The sequence below is a fragment of the Melospiza melodia genome, chromosome 2 (assembly GCF_035770615.1).
Source record: "Melospiza melodia melodia isolate bMelMel2 chromosome 2, bMelMel2.pri, whole genome shotgun sequence".
Taxonomy (NCBI): domain Eukaryota; kingdom Metazoa; phylum Chordata; class Aves; order Passeriformes; family Passerellidae; genus Melospiza; species Melospiza melodia.
In genome coordinates this window covers 61900891-61918604 of record NC_086195.1, presented here as the reverse complement: position 1 = coordinate 61918604, position 17714 = coordinate 61900891, and the positions used below count along the sequence as shown (strand labels likewise).

The 17714-nt window shown below is 36.2% G+C and overlaps 1 protein-coding gene across 9 annotated transcripts in view; it reads right to left on the bottom strand.

Annotated features, from left to right (window-relative positions):
• The window catches only part of STXBP5L (syntaxin binding protein 5L), a 180376-nt gene that overhangs the window by 57669 nt on the left and 104993 nt on the right, over positions 1-17714 (bottom strand). For all 9 annotated transcript variants that reach the window (XM_063148406.1, XM_063148408.1, XM_063148414.1 and 6 more), the window contains exons 7-14: positions 15675-15758; positions 10839-10962; positions 9253-9331; positions 8925-9079; positions 7258-7330; positions 5873-6020; positions 4244-4311; positions 3031-3071 (exon numbers count right to left, since the gene is read on the bottom strand). In XM_063148406.1, coding sequence (XP_063004476.1) covers positions 3031-3071; positions 4244-4311; positions 5873-6020; positions 7258-7330; positions 8925-9079; positions 9253-9331; positions 10839-10962; positions 15675-15758 — 772 coding nt within the window. The remainder of the gene's footprint in view (positions 1-3030; positions 3072-4243; positions 4312-5872; positions 6021-7257; positions 7331-8924; positions 9080-9252; positions 9332-10838; positions 10963-15674; positions 15759-17714) is intronic.

The following is a 17714-nucleotide window of genomic DNA, read 5'->3' as shown; positions in this document are numbered from 1 at the left end:
TAATTAGGCTTATAATCAGTGCTATAGAGAGGCTCTGATCATATTGATACTTTCCTAAAGAGATGTGAAACTAAGATTTCATTTGTCTGAGGTTATGGTCTTGATAGAACATGAAGAGTGTATGGCAATCAAGAAAAAACATTAGGAAAGCATGCTGGTGGCCTGGTCAACACAAAATTATTCAGAATTAATGGGAGTTCACAAGTGTTTTGAATTTCTTAACTAATATGTAGATCTCTATTTATACCTGTATATAAAATCCTAGTATCCAGAAGCTTTTGTCGAGATTAGAAATCTAGTGCAGCAAATTCCAGAAGTAAAGGAGGGGTGACAATTCACCCCATTATGTTTTACATTCTTCCCTGATTTTACTACTTTTACATTGGTTTCTCAGTGTCATTAATCAGTAACTGCATAATATCAGAAAAAGCCAGTGAGGCTCAGCACCTATAAAAGTGTGCACATCTACAAGGGCAAAGCTGCTGCCTACATCAGTGTAATTGTGGTAGCTCAGCCTGGCCAGCTTGTGTAACAAGAGCAACAGGAAGATGAAAGGACAGTCTTTTAGTTATGTAACCAGACGGTGAACACAGCAAAATTACATTTTTGTTTGGTAGTGCAGATATATTCCAGGAGGTTTAGCATATACAGTTTTGTTTTTTTTTTTTTTTTTTTTTAACGTTTTAAAAAGTTTTAGCACATAAAGCACTTCTGAATTTCACACATTTCAGCAAGTGCTTCTGTAATAAATACATAATTCTTCCTGCCCTCAGTGGCAAATAAAGAGGATTCAGGTTGCCAGTTAGTGCCAGTAGCAAATCTAGAGTGGCACTCCAAATCAGGCATCATGGGTCCATGCACATTATGACTGGAAGAATTACAGAGTCATAGGGTACAGAGTACAAGACAAGACTCTCTATGCTCTATTACTGGGTACCATCTGCACAAGTAAATTAAAAACCAGCAATATCTTTTGAATAAAGATGCATTTTGGAAACAGCTCCAGTGGCCTAGCAAGTCCCTGTCTCTCACAGATCTGTGCTTTCAGACACAAGACTACACAATTAAAATATGTCTAAAAGCAAAGCATTTTGCGCCTTCAAATACTGGTAGGACATTATGTTTGCTAGGGAATCTCAAATGAAGTCTGAACTCTATTAAAAAGCTTAACACCTTGTAAATAAAATAAATAACAAAACTTTGTAATAATCAAAACCTTGTAAATAAAGACTACCAAGTATGATAAGAGTAACATTGTGTATGCCCTGAAAATCAGGACTAGGACCAGGACATCAGAGATGCACTGAAAATACCAGCACTGTTGAAGAGATTGTGAATATTCATGATCATCTAAGCTTTTAATGTTAAGAAAAATTCCTACTGCAGGATGTATTGGTTATGATTAGGTTATGCTTATATTCCCTATGAGAGGCTTTCTTCTTTCCCCATTTCTGCCAGAGCTCTAGAGGGAATAACTAGCACAGTGCTTCCTGTGCAGTACACACACTAAATGCCTTGGGGTCTTCCCACAGTCTGTATTGTTTCATCCTAACTTTAGAACCTGTATTTGTAATTCTTCTTAAAATTGAAATATTCACATATTTCATATTTGAATAAGACAAAGTCTAATGTCTCACCATACTTCTCTAAATAAAACTAATTATCCTACTTTTGTTCATATCAAAGCTCTCAAAAACTTCTGTTTCAGCAAGTAAACTGTTGACCTCATCTGATGATTGGTGTTCACCATAAATTCAAGACAGAGGAAGATGTAAATTCTGGGCACAATGTTTCTGTTCTCCCACCATTTCCAAACAGACAAATTAAATAATAAAAAACCAACCCATGGCCATGTTCAGTTCCTTGCCTACTGAATGCATGAAATATATTTTGTGAAATGAGGCTTTGGAAATCTTCATTTTCTCCTTGTCCATCCTGAGTGAAAATATTTGGTATTATGCAAAAAGGCAACTACCTCACAAAGTCATCAGGTTTAGCTGACATTAAAAACTTGTCAGCATTTCCCATGCTTGGCTGGTAATGGTAGCAAAATAATAATTTCAATTCTGTGGCACCACGTGGAACTAGCAGGTATTTTAAGTATCCCATACTCCATGATCTTGGCACTCATTACAGACTGGTTATAAGGGTCATATTAAATCTCTCTACGCCTAACATTTCATCCAGAATTTTCTCTCAGACTCTTTCTTCTTTAACACACTAATACCTCATAAAAGAGAGATATTACCCAGACATCCCTGTACCATCAAAGAGACAAGAGTACAAGGCAACTCTATAGAAACTTTGGTGAAGCACTGTCAATTATTTGAAGGAAAATATTTTCAATTTCCATCAAAATGTATGTGTATTTTAATAAATATATCTTACTAATGAATACCATTTGTATTTTCTGTAGGGGAAAATACTGGTTGCTGATATGTGCAGTTATAGCTAGATTATATGGAACAAGTATTTTCTGAAGCTTTTTCCTGCTAGGATGAATGGAAATGCTTCCCAATTATTTCCTGGGATTTGAGACTGGACAAGAAAAGGTTATGGTATTTTCCACCCTCACCAGACTAAATGTTTTGAAATATATGAATGTATTTTAATATTTTATTTTTACTTAGCTATAAAGAAGACTTTGCTGTACTCAGTATAGAAGTGACACGACAACTGGAACTGAATGTAAGACCTAACTGAGCCCTCTCCTCTATACACACAAGAAGAATGTGCTCTAAGGATTTTTTTACCAATACTTCATCCTTCATAGATTTTGGTATGCTGGATCTTGAGTTATTATTCCTCACTCTTTTCTGCCTAACATATCTCATTAGCAGCATTTTTTTGCTTAACTTATAAAACATTTTCTGAATTTAACTTATAAAACATTTTCTGAATTTCACCCCTTTGTATTAATGATATCAGCCCAGCCATTAGTACTCAACCGGTTAAATTTCCTGTTTTATATATAAATGTGTGTTTGTGTGATTTATCAGCATTATGTAAAAGTGAACTTTAGAAACTTACTGGCAGAAGCATCCCAAAATTTCACTGATCCATCTGCATGGCTTAAAAAAAATATAAAAATTAAATGTGTTAAAACAAGATGCAAGTCTAAAACATTATCTACTTTCAGTGAGAAATAAATACAATCAGAAAAAATTAATTTTGTTTCTGTAACTCTCTATAACTTACTGCCAATATATTAAAGACATACATATAAACTAGAAGAAAATATTTTGTTATTTGGTTTCATTTAGTAACAAAATATTTTTATTCATTTCCTGCAGAGAACTAAGCCCCCAATAAATTTTAAGATTGCAACAAGAAGAAATTAATTCCCATACTAATAACAAGTTTAAGTCACAGTACTTTTGGCTTTGCAGTGGGCCAGCATCAAACCTATGCACTCTAAAATTGGCATGTACAGTGAACTTTGAAAGGACAGAAGGGAACTTCATTCTGCTTGATACTTCACAACTGTGCTCCTTTTATTAATATACAATTGCTGAAGCAAAGCTGGAAAAAGGAGAGACTTCTGTTTATAATGAGAATGATCCCTCCATCACATTCTTGTACTACTGCATACATCATAACTTTATTTTTAAAATCACGTCTTCAGTATCATTGATAACAACAATTCATCAAATACATGACCGAGACTAGAGAAAAACTCATTGTGCATCTTAGCTCAATGAATAGTGTCTGTTTTACAGGATGATCCCTTGGGAATCCACCAATCACTGCTCATGAGGCCCCTACTGCAGTCTGAGCCTTTCTAGGCCTTTTTGCTCTGTTTCTGTGCCCACAAGGTAAAATTCATCCCAGTGCACCACACCCTCACTAATGCAGAGTATTAAAATGAATTTCCTAACTGTCCCTAGACAGAGAGTCCAGAAGGCCAGGGGAAAACAGCTGCACTCCTTTTTGAAGCTATTCTCTGTGACCTTCAAGGCCAAAATATTCTCTTGCAATAGATTTTTTTTTTTCCAAAGACCCCTCCTTCACAAGCATTGCTATCTAACACTGGGGCCTCAAATGGTCATTCTTAATTGTACTCAACCCTGGGTACCAAGCTCTGCTTTCTAGAGCAAAAGAGAATTTCTGTGGTGACATTACTCAAGTGAAGAGCCAGGAAATGCCTATGTGGTGAAGTCTCAACTCTTACCTATAGGTAACCCACAATCAAAAGAAGTAGACACAATAGTTTATAAGTACCAATTCCCAGTTTCATTCTCACCCTGTAATAATGATTTCAGGATATGTCTGAGCTCCAAGGTTCCACGCTCCACCACTGATAGGCCACTCCTAAACAAACAAAAGTGCAGAGATCACAACTTATTCTGAAGAAACCTTGCTTGGCTAATTTTTAAATTCAGGAGTAGGCAACATCTTCCCCCAAAAAGCAATAAAACTTGTAAAAGAACAAAAATATGTAAAATTCAAGGCTTTTACAGTTTATTAACACTTCTGGACCCTTTTATCAACTAATGTTTTGTGCTTTAAAAATATTTCCACACAGCTAACATTCAACAACCTAAAGCAGGAATGAGAAGGAGGAGTAACAAACAATTCTGCTGGTCTTTTGGGATGGCTTTTCTCTTGGAGATTCTATAGAACACTGAATAGACCGAGGATTTGTTTTGAATACAAAGACCACTGAAGAAGCTGGCCCAGAAACAAGTATCAGAGCATGATGCCATGAGATAAGAGAATGTAACTTTAATACAACATATGAGATCATCATCTCTTCCTTGCCTTTTGCTTCCTAATGGTCTAGAATGCTGCCCTGTGCCTAAAGCCCTGACATGTATGGATCCAGGATGCAGAGGGTGACACATGTGCAGAGTGGGTCAGGATGTGTGCAGAGTATGAGTGGGTAGAGAAAAACCAGGAGCACAAACTGTTTGTGTGGATACATGGAGTGGATGCTTGTGGCTACAGAAATGGATGTCTGGCACATGAGTGACCACCTACTTTCAGAGTGCATTTGTACATGCACAAAAAAAGCAAGGGGGCAAGAGAGGTTGCAGGAAATACAGGCAGGTGTGCAAAGTGTATGAGGTAAGGGTAGATCCAAACAGGAGAAATAAAAATATTTTCTGAAGTACTTTTGTGAACCAAGATGTAAAAGAAGTAGAGGGGGCTTATTCCGTGAGTTAATGGAAAACAACCCAGCTCCGAGGAGAATACCTCCATTGATTTGAATAGAAAATTGATAATGTCTGACTTGTTTACCCAGTATTTTTTTCTAGTTTATTTATTAAAATGCATTCATTGTAGCCAAAATATAAACCAGTTAAAAGCTTGAAATTTAGAAATTAATTGCATTTCTTATTTTACATCCTGAAGCTTGTCCTATTTCTACAGCATTATGGCAAGACTTTGGTAGCTCAGTAAAATCATTATTATTGTTATTATTATTATCCCTATTTAATAACAAATCTCACAGATTATGTTGTCAGCTCTCACTGAACATCTGCTCAAGTCTTTCAGTTATAATGATTACACTTTTTTCTTTGATAGAGAGAACCTATCCATACAAATTTGAATTGTACACTGCTGGCTCGCCTTTAACACAATCTGATCTGGAATAACTCCAGCATCTTAATGATTAGGTCCTATGTAATGATAATTAATGGTTGTGCTTAAGTGGTCATGTTTCTGAGGGACAAATACTGGGGGGGATCATGTTTCTGAGTAGTCATTTTTCTGAGGGACTGTAATCAGGCTGCTGAGCTGCTGGTTGGGCTAACCTTAAAGTGATTATTAAAGGAGTAAAACAAAAATAATATGGTAAGAGGTTATAAAAACATAGGTTACACATCTACTTCCTTTGCTTAAAAACAAGAATATTGGTTTTGTTTACCTTATTGCTGTATCCTTGCTTTTTATGTTTTGCTCCTACAGAATAGAGTACAGGGATCAAATCTGGAGGACAGTCCGCAAAATATTCTGTGCAGGTAACAGGTGACTCATGAATGTCAATAGGATATGGATTTTCAAAGATTGGAAAACTAGTTAAGGAAGACAATTTATTAGAAGCACTGTGACACACTGAGCCATAGAATAAAACATATTCTTATATTAAAATATATAACATAATCTAAGTAAAATCACTACTCATTAAATATATTTTCCCTTATTTATTCAAACTTATGTATTGTTTTTAATATCAGTAATAATGTGTAGTTACTAAAATAAAGTCATAAAATTCAACAAGACAAGAATCCTGCATAAATAGTCCCTAAGGCTAAAAGGGCTGCCTTTATGAATGAACGTGATTTATTTTTTTTCTGACATCTCAAAATCTTATATAGAAGTGACAAATTTTCCGGAAGTTTCAGGTTCATGGATATGATATGTACTATGAACTAGAAACTACTTTTACAAGCATGGATTTTACACTGAAGATCTTAGCTTATTGGGTTGGTAGACTTCTGATTATACAATGAAAAATTGCAATAACAGATGAGTAGATCTCAGTTTATTTCTCACTTCCATCAGTTTGAACAGCCTGATAAGGAGGAAATCCTCACTTTTCATACATTATACAATGCTATTCACAATTGAAAAACATAGGAAATTGGGTACTGATTCAATTATGTCCATTTTACACTGCTGAGATGATCTGAATTATTCTTTAAAGTAAATGAGATCTGAATATGATTCACTTAACATTTTCCAATACATTGACAGCAAAATCTGTTCCCTGTTGCACCAGTGTGAATGTGGATGGCCTTTACTGGTAGTGGTAGAGGCAGAACAAAATAAATAATTGGATTATGCTTTAGATGATGTAGAGTTCCTCTTTGATAGGAAAATTGATTCTGATATGAAAGAACTATTTGTCATTTAAACCAGCAACTGGATCATGAAGTAATTCTGTAGTTCCATATAAAACAATGACATTATTTATTAAGATACTGAGGCTAGACATGCATAAAAGTAGTTGTTGAATCTTATTTCCAATTCACATATGTGTTCAAATATCATTTAACTTTGGTATTGAATGAATGTTTGAGGGCTGTGCTGAAAGGACTGCAGATTTAGATTTATTCCAAACTTCAAGAACAACTATTATCATAAGTTCCTGTTCATTAGATGAACTTAGCTCTTAAACTGGAAGTAAATACTTAGCAAGAGTTATTTCCAAGAGTGAATGTTTTTTGATAGTTAAATGACTTTGAATTTTATGGTAACTTACTGGACAATTAAACACACAAATAACTTAATCTAAACATTTATACTTACTTTGTTTGTGTCAGGTCAACGACAATGAGATCTTTTTCCAAAAGCACAACTACAGCATAGGGCTCTTGAAATTCTGTAAGCAAGGAATCAAGTATAAAAGACATGGAGTTCTCCTATCAGCCATTTGAAGCAAGCAAGCCAGCAATATTTATGTTCTTTAAATTTTCACACTATATTAGAAGCTTTGAGGTATAAACCCCTGACATATGCACAAACCAGCCAGAGCTGGAAACTAGGGCCAGAGAGGAAGTAGGAAATTACTTTTGGATAGTACTGCTGGCAAACATACAAAGCAGAAGAATTGGAGTATTATAGCCTGCCAGCATGATGCTATGTTGAAAGTAAAGAAGTAGAATATGAATAAGTTGTGTGTATCATTGCATTATTGAATCCAATTGTTACACAGAAAAAGTATTTTTGCTGTCCAAAAGTAATACTTCTACTATGTACAACTGCTCTTCAGAAACAGATTGTGCAGGACACTTCCTGATACACAATGCCCCCAATTCTGAGGTGACTCAAGGAGAATATTCCCTAGGAATCCTGTTAGTCTGCTGTTTTCAATTCAGATAATAACATGCCCCTTCCTCCTCCACACTCTTTAGGGGATTATATGGCTTGTTTTTTTTATACAATTCTCTTTATTTATCAAAACTAAAAAATTAAGATGACAAATAAATGCTTCCCCTGATGCATAGAATATATTCATTTACATACTTTTTATAATCTACATTTTTAATAAAAAAAATATAAATGTGAAATTATGACTTTCTTTTCAACAGCAGCAAATCATTCCAGCACGTGCAAGCTCAGAATAAACTGTTCAGATGGGTGATGCCAAAAGGACGAGTAAATGAGACCAACTGATTCATCTTCCTTTCAGTCCTGTTATGAATGAACATTATTTTTTGCCTGTTTTTATACTTGGCTATGAATAACACAAGTTAAACCAAAATGTATAAATATTAGTCTGTGAGCGGGGGAAGATGCTACAAAACCTAAGTACTGAGAAGTATCTGACACAGTTAAATGAAGGCCCAAAGCAACTCTGATTATGGAAAATTAAATTTCTGCATTATATAGAAGCACATATACACTTTACTAAATGTTTTTAATGTGTACTTGGTTTAGCTATGTATATAAGATTTATTTTACTTTTCTGCTTGAGGGCTTAAAATGCTAAAGTTCATTTCTTTTTGACTTACAGCTTTTCTTAATTTATTTTCTGGAACTTTCTGACAACATATTTCAGAACTTGGCAGCCCCACACTGTAGAGCAAACATAATACTTTTAAACAGTTAATTTCATGCTGAAGCGTAAGAACTTTTTTGCAGGTAAGTGATAGTTAATTTTTCATAATTTAGTGAGCTGTAAATGATGAAAAATTTCAGAAATATAAGCACCTATCTTTGATTAATAGCAATGTTTTCTCACAGTAGCCCATGGGTTTAAATCCCATACTTGGAGATTTATGCTTGCTTTATTGTCCATTCACTACTCACTTCCTACAATGAGAATGCAAACAACTTCCAGGTACTTTCAGTTATGTAGTTTTCTTGAGATGAAGACAAATATTAGGATGGAAGTCCCTGGGATGGGATTAATGTATGAAAAAAGATCGCTTTGTTTACATTTTCCATAATTGTATTTTTCCCAAAAAACTCACCATTTGGATATGGGGTTTCACAAAGAGTTAAAAAATCAACTATAGGATGATCCATTTCAAGAACTGTAATTGCTTTCCCATGCATGATTGTTAAACTTGGTCTTCGGCAAGGCTTATCATATGACAGTCCACCAGAAAATACCACAAATGGTTCACTGTATTAAAAAAATATATATATAAGTCTACATAGTACATACAAGTTTACACTATAGGTTTAGTATCTGCAAATATTAACAAATAGCTTTGTTAAAAGAAAGCAGGAAAAGATTCTAAAAGGACTTATACTCCAGAATGTAATATTGAGTTAATTACAGAATTAAAAACAAACCTGTTTTTACAGGTCTTGTACTCTACTTTAAGAATTGGTTTACAAGATTCAGGTTTTTTTCCATCTCTTTGAACTTTTCCTAAGGAAAGAAAGAACATGGAAACTATTAAAACATGGAATTGAATGATCAAACTGAAACATGTATATTGAAACAACTGTGTAAGAAACAAAAGAAGGAACTTTAAAACTACGAAAGATTAGAAGTATTAGCTCCTATTTCCACAAAATACGCATTTTTCTAAATTAATTACATTTATTATGTCTTTGTGTTTTTACTGCCACATCTAAAGAACCACAGAACACACTTCAAAGACATCTATAAACCATGCAGATTTCTGAGTATGAAACTTAACTAATAATGAATTAATCAGACTAATTATAAGCCTTTTTTTCTGAACACATAATGACCATAAACCGCTTCATTTTTTCCTAAGACGTTCTTAGATTTACTTAATTCCTGTTGTTGACAAAACATTACATGCTTTGGAGTGTACCTAGTTGAGTGATAAAATTAAATGAACAACTGAACAACTGAAACTCATTAGTTCTTAGTTAATTATGGCTCAGTACTTTCTTCCAATCAGAGAAAAGTCACTTGCAATTAAAAAAAAAGCCATTTTGAGTTTGTTGCTTTGGAAAGTCTATGGCTTGCTTTTGACAACAGCCTGACTGGAGGATACAGTGTAGATGGATCCAGACTTTTCTCAGAGGTGCACAGTGCTATCATGGGAGATAAAGGACATAAGCTGTGTCATGGAAAATTCTGGTTATATTGTGCCACACGGGCCATTAAATAGCAAAAGATATTGCCCAAAGAGGTTGTGCAATTTTTTGCTGGAAGTGTTCAAGTGCCCAATGTCCAGAGTTTACTCATCAAATCAGGACTGTTTTGATCTGGTCATCTCACTGGCTAAGAGTTCCCTTCTGACATTATAGAATTCTATGACTAAAAATTATAAAACAGAGGTAAATTAGGAAAATGCTAAATCCTTTTGGGCCTGCTAAGATCTTGACTTCTTCCTCCCTCTCTCCCCAGTCAGTTTTCTCAGTAAAGGAATGTACTCATTTACAATGGTGTCAATACTTTTGAACCAAATTTTTAGGAAGCAATTTCATATAAAGTCCCACACATAAAGGTAAAGCCATCTCTTACTATGGCTCCTTTAAATTCTTCATTGCAGTTCTTTGGGAAGCCTTGTACCATCCCCATGAAAAACACTACAGTACCTTTTACAAAACATTTTAATCTGTTGTGAAAATTGCTCATAAAAGCCTGTAAGTACAAACCATGAAAGAAAGAAAGAGCCTGAGGGTCTCACAGACCATCAGTAGACTCTTAAAAGGAATTGGGTAAGACATTAGAGTAATATAAATCAGAAAGAGGTATTTATGACACCAATTACAATAAAAAGTTTGATCTAAGTTACTGATTTTACAATAATTTGCAGCCACTTTTCAGATCAAAATATTTATGCAAGAAGCAACATCTGGACTACAAGGAAAAATTAAATAAACATACATATTAGCAAGCAGCATTGAGAACACTGTTTTGCTTCTTAGTCACACATTTTAACTATTAGAATTACCATGTGGAATTGTGGTCTGGAATGGTCTGTTAGGGCTTTTCAGATTCCATAGGGTCAAGCTGCCATCAGAATGACTACACATGAACTGCTTCCCTTCATGATGCCAAGCAACAGAATGAATAGCCTACAGAAAAGAAAGAAGTTGAGACTGGAATGGAATACAGTGTTTACACCAATGGTATTTTCATGTATGACTTCAGGTTATATTGTTCTAATGGTATACCAAGAGTTGGACAGTTCCTGTTTGTCTGAAGTCTATTACCACCACTTTTTAGCCAACAGATGGCTGTAATCCACATTTCATCATAAAGGCTAATGTAACACAGTAATATAAGAAAGCCTGTACTGAATCAGGCCAAAATGGAAGGAAAAGGGTATTAAGGTAAAAATGTAAGAACAAGGGCCATACAATGCAGTTGTAATATGTCTGATAGCTCTCCTTAGAAGTATTTAATCTGGTAAATTTACAGGTAATTCTGTGTAAAAATCTTTACAGGTACCACACACAGATTCTTCCCCTGAGGAAGTAAAACACTGTTCTTGGATAATTTCCACATGCATTCTCACACACTTCAGGTTCAGAGCAAGTCCACAGAAATCTGGGATGTTTAATGTCAAAACCAAAACACTAAAAAATCCAGGGCTGTTTCACTGGTATAGAAAATTACCAAAACAATAATGTAAGATAGTTTTGGAAGAGATAGAGAGTCAGAGGAGAGGAATATCACACTCCTTTGTGCATGCTACGAGAACCACATGATGAATGTTACTTACACCATTCTTAGCATTTTGTACATAATTAGTGGAACTAATTAGTAGAAAATATCCATTGTTACATCACATCAAACTATTGGAAAGGATAATGGGGTAAGTCCTTCAATTTCCCTGATATGTGCTAGAAACTAACAAAAGCCATATTGTGACAAAACATTCATTCTGTACCACAGTTCCTCACACACTCCTCACAGAAGCACAAACTCACAGAATTCTCCCTTGAATCCATATCCCTTCCAGAAATGTTCACTGCTAAATAGCAAAAACCACAATATAATTTTATGTAAATAAAAGAGATCTATTTTTGAATGCAACTTAATAAACTTCCAGGGATTTTTTCTACCTAGGAAATGCTAAGGCCTTGCACGCACTTTAAATTGCATATAGACGTTTACCTGATTCATTCAAATGACTTAACATCATGCCTGGGTATTCATAAGTCAGCATTGCAGCTGTTCATATTAATTTTGCTTAAGTGCTACTGGTCAGTATTTAAAACTCCCTGTCAGTTTTCCTCTTTTAATCACTATATTGATTGTTATGTTGGTTACAGCTCATGGTCTGGAGAGAGTATCAGAAGAAATCAACCAAAGGGCCACGACCCTTTACCAAAGCTTTACTCAGCTCCTGGGTCTGGACAGCAGAGCCACAAATGAGTTTGCATTAAGATGACCCAGATGTTTTAACAGGAATCAGACACCCTTGTATATGAATGCTTGATTAACACTAAACTACTAAAAATAGTAGCGCCAAAAAGGAAGGAAAAAATGGAGCTGAAGAAAACTGAACTCTAGGTATTTATTTTTGGTGACAAATGGGTATCACCCAAACTTCTACCTTCCAGAGATGGAGCTGGTATACAATACCTCTTAAATAACCAGAAGAAAATAAACTATGACTGAAGTAACAAAAGACAACTCAGAAAGATGGTTCATGCAAAGTCCAGTGTTGTTGCCCTCAGGTAGAATAACCTTAGTTCTGTGGGGAGCACTGCTTCACTTACAGTGAAGGCATGTCTATCCTCATGCAAATTAATTCTGACATGAGCTCATTCATGCTTGCTATCATGCCAGATTTGAATCTGGTTTTGATGTGTTGTCACACTTAGAACATTTCACATGGTTACAGTCACTCAGACTGTGTCTGAGCAGAAGCTCAGACTAGCTAAAAACTGTACTGAGCTGCTTGCTAAACTGCCTCTCTGTGACCAGGTACCACCTGCCAGCCTAAACCTCTCGTGGAGGGCAGTTGAGGTGGGATGATCCTGGCACAGCCAGCTGGCATAGCAGCAACTCAAAATGACCTGTTAGACTTTGCCACAAAATGGGCAAGAAAAACAAAAATGTTTTTGGAGGTCTCAGCTGCAAGTCACAAGTAATTCTGAAAGACGGTCCTGAACAAGTCCCAAATTTTCTCTCTGCTAGATTGTGTCTAGCATTCAGATCCACTTTAGCATCCACACACAAAAGGAGCAGTTATTTCCTTAGAACAGGAGTTCCTCATGGTGGGTGGCTCATGTGAATGTTCACACAGTGTAAGCACACAAAGCATCTCACTCCAGATTAGGTATGTTTCTCCTTCTGCAATACCCACAGCGGTTGCATACACATTCCATCTTCTCTCATACTCAGCATGTACTAAAATTAAGCATGCCTAACACCATTTCAGTTCCTTCCCAACCACAAACCTTCACCACTGAGGGTCTTTAGTACCACTTTTAACCATATTTTGGAATAAGCAAGGCTTGTCTCATCTTACTATTTGAATGCTAAAAGTCCTTTGTGTTCGTAGTACTGCAGGACCATTACAGCAAGGGCCACATCCAATTTGATACTTCCATAGTGGCACAGTGCTAGACAAAGGTAGGGAGTTGTCATTTGGCAAATGCCTCTAAGAACTCTGCATCTTCATTTTGGGATGAGCTCCAGTGAAAATGACAACTGGTTCAGACAGCTCTGAATGGGGGTTGATGCAAACTTCTAAAGCCTGCAGAGGAAGATGGCAGGATTGTGGGTTTGCCAACTATCAGTAACAACTTGAGATTCATTTGAAAGATCTGTCTTGTTTATATGCTGTCTTTTTATACCACTTTATGGAAAAAAAACTTTTGCAGGAAATTATAAAAGAGCTTGGAAGGAAAGCCTTTTATAGAAGGCATTGTGTAGGAGCATTGATTGGAAGGACCTCAATATCTCATGCATATCACCATTGAGAAGAAGAAAATCATATTGATAGTAAGAAAACTGAGGGTGAATTAATTTCATTCAGAACTCATGCAAAGAGGCACTTTTGTACTCAATGAAGATACAGAACACTTACAGGAATTTATCTGAGACTTAACAGATAGCCTGCAACTGGAACCGTTCTGGCTCAGTGCCAGAACAATACTGAGAGATTGGTCAGACATCATGGGGCACAGAGGCCACCCATCAGTCCAGAGAGCATGGTGAAGGGGAGCAGGAACAGTGACTTCTGGACTGTGATCTTTGGGGGCCAACCCATAACATGAGGCTTAGGCTTGATAATTTGGACTGCTGCAAAATACCAAGTGGCACATGTAACCCAGGATTTCAAAAAGATCCCTTTTCAGTGGCTCCCTAAGGGTAGTGGCTTCCCTGAGGGAATTCTAGCAGGTCTGGAACATTATGAACATGGAGCCTGAAAGTCTGGAGTAAAGTAAAATGCCTAGTCACACAATCCTTTTAAAAACAAAATAAGAATCTTGCAATTATTTCAGTATGTTAGAAGCTAGAACAAGTTGCACAAAGTGGAGTACTGACATAGCAAATAACCACTGAGGAAGAAAGCATGGGACTGATAAGAAGGCAAAAAAAGTTCCTGAGAACAGTATTGAAAAATGTGGAACAACTAAATCTAAATTGTATGTGGAATTTTCAACATCCACCCACTCTGTCTCAAAATGAAGAAAAAAGAGGAACCAGCATTAAGATCTGCTTCATGTAGTCTCATTCTGAGTACAAGAGAGGACAGTAGCAAACACACATCCCCATCCCCACCCTTCCTGAAGAGACCTGTGAAAGGAAGAAGTTGTTCAGCCTTAAGTAATAGAAGGGGTGTAATTTCACAAGTGTTTGCACAAGCAGACTGTCACTGGGAGACAATTCAGTGGGCATGTCTTGAGGCTTAAGTGCTGGCCTATTCAAACTTGTCCTTTGAAACATTTGCTATGTTGATGCTCAGAAACTTAACCTTGAAGCTCAGAGTAGCTTTAATGTGTCTCTGACAGCAGGTCTGAAAGAGTACAGGATCCATATGTATTTAGATTGCTTTTTAGAGGGGAAATAAATGGGTATACACTCCTTATACATAGCAAGGTGACAAGATGAAGAAGGAAAGAGAACTACAGGAAACCAATTACTGCCAGGATCACTTTAAAGAAAATGTCCTTTTCTATCTTCAGCTGTAGTAGCATTCACGTTCATCCATGGTGAACTTTAGAGGACTGGCAGAACAAAGAATATTCTTTCCTAGGGCTAGTGCTAAAATTATAGTAACTAGGAATATATCTTTTTCTCAAGCAGCTTGATTATTGATAAAGAACTGTATCTGTGGTTAACACAGGCTGCTTACAAATGAAAAGAGACAATTGTGTGATAACTATGACAATAGAATTTTGAAAACTGTTTAATCAGATCTTAAATACTAGGCAATATCAACAGCTGTACCAGGCAATTCATCTTCCAGTATAATGAATGTTCTAGATATACCCAGTAGAGATTATTATGTAATTCCTATTGTAGCTATATTTCAGGTCAGCTCATTGCTAAACTCTGTTCAACTGAGGATCCCCACAGAGAAGTTGATGAACTTGTCAGGATCAAGGGGAGGACATTCTGTGTCACAGTACACTCATGAGAGCTTAAAGCATCAGAACTAGAGATTTCAGACTTTGATTTCTATTGTCAGTAATTTTCCCAAAAAGCATAGCACAAACAGTAATTCCAGAACCAGCAATGCCTTTAGATAAACATCCATCTGCTTGGTAAGACATATGGCAAACTGCTGAATAATGGCTTTGCTGAATTAATGGAAATTGCTTACCTCATCATAATAAGCTCTCAGATCGGCTCTTTTAGATCGTAAGTCCCAGAACACGATGGTCCCATTTTCATAGCCTATCAACAGCTGCACGAGGGAAAAAAACCACAATTACATTTCCTGATTCAAAAGGTACATATAAATATTGAATAATATAAAAAGAAATAACAAAGTGATGGCCAAGATTGTAATTCGCCCTAAACATAATACCTTGCTTTCAAATTATCTTTCAGTATAAATTACTTCACATTGCTGACAATTTAAGATCTGATGGGAAAAAAAAGGGCTTTAAACACTTTTTTTTCCCCTGGATGATTATGCACCTGGACAGTCTTCTCAATTGCATATCTGCTGAAAACCAAAGATAGTAGCATGTTCCTACCAGGTCTTACTTTCCCTCCCCTTGTTGGAGAAAAAAATGTTAGACACCTAAGATACCACCTAAATAACTTCAAACCAAGAGAATCACCAGATTAAACTTTCATTCAGCTACTTATATTCCTTTTATTTATGTTTGCTATTGCTTCAAAACAGTCTCAAGGACTCCTATAGCAGAGAATAAATTGCTTGCATTCCAATAATTAAAATAAATTAACTGATATGTCAATTTTTACTTCTTATAGAACTGGGACTTCATATCATCATGCACACCAGAGAAATACCAGCAAAGATTTCTGAAAATAAGAAAGAGAATAGAAACAATAGTCAGGAGAAAAATAAGAATGAACACAATCATATCTCCTTGTCTCCACTGAGAAGAAGTGAAATATTGATCTGGTACTGTAGAGTTACTCTTCATTTGAACAGAATTAATTTCAGATGTTATGGACAAGATCACGTCTAGCTTATTTAGGTGTCCTGGAAACTGTTTCCCATAGAATCTGTCTTCTTAAGAACCTGTTCTGGACATAAAGACTGAAAATGGCTAAACTGGCAGACTCACATTTCTGTGATAGAATATTTTATAAAACTGGCAATGATAGTTGCAGTCATTCATCATCTGTAAACAGATACATCACAAAATGCAGGCAAGGATTTATAGTTTCTATATAAAGAATTTGTGAAGAATAATGACAAGACAATCTCTTAGCTGGAGAAACCTTAACAGCATCTTTGCTATCACTCACTTTAGCTTGCAGGAGTCCTAAAAATGAAATTTGGCTGGGCTGCTAAACAAAACATCACTTTCTTTCCAAGTATAACTGATACATCAATACTGCTACAAAAGAGCCTGGGAATACTCTGTTCTACTGGATATGGTTCTTTTCATTGACAGGAGAGTATTCCTTTTGTGGAATCTCCTAGCTAATCTGGAAATTATTTATAGTTAATATATTTAATACCTGAATACAAACAATAATTACTTAGGCTCCTGAATAATTATTCTCCTGAAAAAAATTCAAACTGCCCTGGAAAAATTCCAGAATATTTAGCATTTTTGCTCTGGATGGCTCCATCTGGGATTCTGTGTCAGAGTCAGAAAGCATGCAGCTAACTGGCTAGCTCTTGTGTCAGGATGCCATATGGTATTCTGGGATAATGGGCTGCCATTGACACAGTGAACAAGGAGGGTCTCACTGCAGCTGCTTGCTCTGCTGGTATAGCAATCCCCAATGGAAGCTATTTGTATATCCAGGAGTTAGTGATGCTCATAGCAGTTCACTTGAGTAGGTGCAGGTCTGGGCTGTGCTGTGCTGCACACAGCACTTCGCTTTCAGGCCTGCTCATATCTCTTGGCCACAGGGTAAAAACTTAGCTGCTATTTCTAAAGGACCTTGTAGGCCTCTCCCACTTGATAAAGGTAAGGGCAGCACCTTTGTGCCCTCATCTTAATGTAAGGCAGCATGTCTCATGTGAACATCCTTTTGCTTGACAGTAGAAATGGATATGGCGCTTTAAAAAAAATATATTTTGGGATCTCCAAAGACCAAAATGCTGGCAAGAGCCTCTTCACAGAGGATGGTGCCATGCGCTTATTGGAGGTTCATCCCATGCTACACAGCTTGGGGTTCCCACCCTCCTTTTTGTACTCACTCCAATAAA